The 3,865-nt window shown below is 42.3% G+C and overlaps 1 protein-coding gene across 1 annotated transcript; it reads left to right on the plus strand.

The window, feature by feature from the left end:
* Positions 1–3,124: 3,124 nt before the first annotated feature.
* On the plus strand, positions 3,125–3,865 carry LOC121590106 (NADH dehydrogenase [ubiquinone] 1 alpha subcomplex subunit 6). The gene is made up of 2 exons (XM_041909500.1): positions 3,125–3,361; positions 3,523–3,865. Exons 1-2 carry the CDS (start codon positions 3,232–3,234, stop codon positions 3,765–3,767), a joined length of 375 nt encoding a protein of 124 aa, XP_041765434.1. The 5' UTR covers positions 3,125–3,231; the 3' UTR covers positions 3,768–3,865.

Consider the following 3,865-nt stretch of genomic DNA (forward strand, 5'->3'; position numbering starts at 1 on the left):
AAACACTTGCTACATGCCATCTTCGCGGATACCTTCTCAAACAAGAAACTATGGGTAGCTTACCTCACTCTTCGATAATTGAATTATTAAAACCTTGAATGTTAAAACCTTCTTCCTCAGTGGATAAACATCAATGTACCCGATTTTCTTATCTTGTAATTTACAATCTATTTCTGCTTCATTCAAATAACTGCCAAAATTCTTCGCAGACCGGATTGAGAACCTTCGCGGGCCATATGTTTGACATGTCTGTCTTAATCAACTAATCATCCTCGAATTATTTATTTATTGTTTATGGTTCAGTAGGGACGGATCGGCCGTATTGCTTCATCCTCCAATTATAATCGTCAAGGAATTGGTCAGACCCATGGTACAGTACAGTCAACTCACACGATTTAACAACATGCCCGTCATGGGTTCAAGCTCCGAATGTACTGTGCCCCCATTGCGACTGAATATCCTGCTAGGAATAAACAATAGGTCCCTGAGCGGCAAACCCACCAGTGGAACAGGCAGGCCTTGACCGACAACGGTTGTTGTGCCAAAGCAGAAGAAGAATCATCATGCGAGACTACGTATGTTAAGAAGGAGCTTCGCTAACCATGTGTACGTCTAAAAAAAATAAAATAAAGAATTTTGAACAGGAAGTCAAGATTAACACAGCTCCGTCAACAGTACGGTAAGAGTATTCTGATGAAGAATATTGACTTCCAATCATTCTATTTTTGTCACGTACGAAAATAAGACGGTTAGGATTTTAGCTCCAGCAACCGACCTAACAAGATGCCCTTCATGGTTTCAAGTCCCGTGTGGACCGAACCCCTATAAGCGGGACATACTATCCTGCTATGAGTACACCAACAGTCATCAAGAAGTCACAGAAAGCTAATCGCATTAGTTGCCTAGGCTGCCCGACTACATCGATAGCGATTGTTGCGCCAAATCAAGCAAACAAAAATTCAATGGTACGTAAGACCCAACAAATGCATTATTTTCCGACCGTTTTCGGAATAGAGAATACGGATTGGCAGGCAACGATGAACGATGAACCGTCTCAGGCCAATAATAATAAGACCATACCGTGAATAAATTGTGGTGGAAGCACATCGGGGGAGCTCCTACATGGTTGAATAAGGTTTATCCTGTAGTTTTCTGGAATCATGCATGAAATATTTGTTTCAATCTATTCTACGTTCAAAATACTTAACATCTAAATGCTTGGAACACATCTTTAATAGCGATAATTAACCTTCATTTCTATAACCACCTACCCGGGTATGTTTTGCTTATTCTTTTTATTATAACTTTTTACTGGATTATCGAATCGATCCAAAAAAATAGAATGCCTAGAGAAACATGTTTTAAAAAAGTGGTAAAAAATTCAGAATTTTTCAAGTTTTTTAAATGTGCTTTAAAAAATAAAATCAACTTTTACCCCTTACTTCTATAACCACCTACCCGGGTAGGTAATACATACAATAAAGGATTTTGGTTTGAATTAGTCGCTAATTTTGTAATGATATGTATAGCAATGCATGTAGTTATGTTTATAGAATCTATTCCAAAAGTTTTCTAGCTCTTAACATTCTTCTAAAGTCACATAGAATAAATGATTGCCCCGACAGTCGGGAAGACATCGCGGTGTATTAGTGTCAGTTGAACTAATTGCTTTGCATTCAATTTATGTAACTGAAAGCCATACTTCATAAATTATAACATGAAAACAAGTATTGTTATTATAGCTGCATAGAATAAGTTAAACAAGAAATGTTTTGACCAATAAAATTACAAATTCCCTTATAAAATGTATTACCTACCCGGGTAGGTGGTCATAAAGATGAGGGTGTATTTTTGGTCTTAGAAACGAAGGTTAAATGGTTGCGTTCTCAACAGTGCTCCTGCCGAAATCTGCCAATATAATCTGGCCACACTGGCCCGCAGGGCAAAAGCTCACTCGAAAGGTCAATAACCGTCGCAAAACGTCAAAAACGACCGTCGCCAGCGCCTCGAAATCGTTGCGAGTTTTGCTCGCTGGCGACGTCGGTTTTGACGTTTTGCGATGGTTTTGCGACGGTGGCCGCTAAAAAGCTCGCCTGACCTGCGGACCAGTGTGGCCAGATTATATTGGCAGATTTCGGCAGGAGCACTGTTGAGAACGCAACCATTTAATTTAATCAATTATTTTAACGATCCATTTCTTTTTACCCTACTAGCATAGAGAATGAAAAAGTGTGCGTCTTTTATAAATAATGTGTAAGGTTTGAAGTAAGATTGTGTGAAGCTATGAATTGAAATGTGCGTTTAATTTGCAATAAAAGTGATAAAATATTTATAAACCAAGTTTGATGTTTTAAAGTTTTTCTTTTGATTCGGGTGCACCAAGTCCGTGTAAAGGGAAGCGCACAGCGCGCTAAGAAAGAAACGAGCGAGAGGGGGTTTCAGTCCAGCGCAGCGCAACTCTCTGGAATCAAATGGGGTACCAATTCAGCACAGCGCAAGCCGAAAGAAACGGAAAGGAATGGGTATAAGGAAAATACAATGAAACAGCGCGAGCGAGCGTTCTTTTCAGTGTGAGCGCCTCGTGCATTTTAAAGGCATGCAATAGAGCGCATTCTTTCCGTGGTAGCGCTCCATCCGCCATTTTTAATTTTTAGCCCAAAACAACGGACTTCGGATCCGATCTTGGGCCGGACCCCCACCGTGTGTTTCTACTTACCCCTCGCTTGAAAATTTCATTCTCTTTGTCTGTCGGGTAAGCTTTAACCGCCGACAGCGAGATTCAAATTCAAATTTAAATGATTTTCTTTGACGAGCAATTCTCGGAATCCACGCAACTGACATTTTCTACTTATTATGAACATTACATTTTAACGGATAAAAATAAAAAGTGCCAGGCAAACAAACGTGCATCAGCGCGATAAGTAACAAATGAGCAATCCTTCAAACAGCATCCCAAGCGTCACAGATTAAGCTTAAACGACTGAAAAATTAAATATCTGTGATTTTCGGTAGGATAAATGGAAAATCGGTAGTTTTAACAGGCTTATCTGTGAATCGCTAGGCATATGAAAAATCGGTAGCAATACACATAAATCCGTATTTCTGGTCACTCTGAAAACGAAAACGAAAAAAAACAACACAACTGTCATAACATTCGACTGCTGCGAGATTGCTGCTGGTTGAATTCCAAATTTTCCATTCGTCCTCCGGATTTCTGCCAACCACCCGAGCATGGCTAGCCGCGAAGCCGTACGCCGGACGGTACAGTCCGTGCGGCCGATCCTGTCCGTCGACCGTGAGGAGGCCCGCAAGCGCGTCCTCAACCTCTACAAGGCCTGGTATCGCCAGATTCCATACATCGGTAAGAGCAGCACTGTGGCTTTGCTTGTTATGTCATAGCGATGCCCTGAAGCGGCGGCCTCAGCCGTATCGATCCCGTCCCGTCGGCGGGCGTTTGATTTGGTTTGGTTTTTGGTGGCACCAAATCCACTAATCCATCTGCGATTGTTCCGTTCGTTTCAGTGATGGACTATGACATCCCGAAGTCGGTGGAGCAGTGCCGGGACAAGCTGCGCGAAGAGTTCCTGAAGCACAAGAACGTCACCGACATTCGCGTGATCGATATGCTCGTCATCAAGGGCCAGATGGAGCTGAAGGAATCGGTCGAGATCTGGAAGCAGAAGGCACACATCATGCGCTACTGGAAGGAGAGCCAGGAACCGAAACCAACGGACTTCCTGTCGAAATTCTTGTCCGGCCAGAACTGAACCAGTCCTCCAGGCCTGACCCGTTGTGGAATATAGTGTAGGAAGCGCAGCCGTGCGATACTGAACTGGGTGTAAATAAAGGACAAGAGGAAAACGAA

Source organism: Anopheles merus, chromosome 2R (genome assembly GCF_017562075.2).
Source record: "Anopheles merus strain MAF chromosome 2R, AmerM5.1, whole genome shotgun sequence".
Lineage (NCBI taxonomy): Eukaryota > Metazoa > Arthropoda > Insecta > Diptera > Culicidae > Anopheles > Anopheles merus.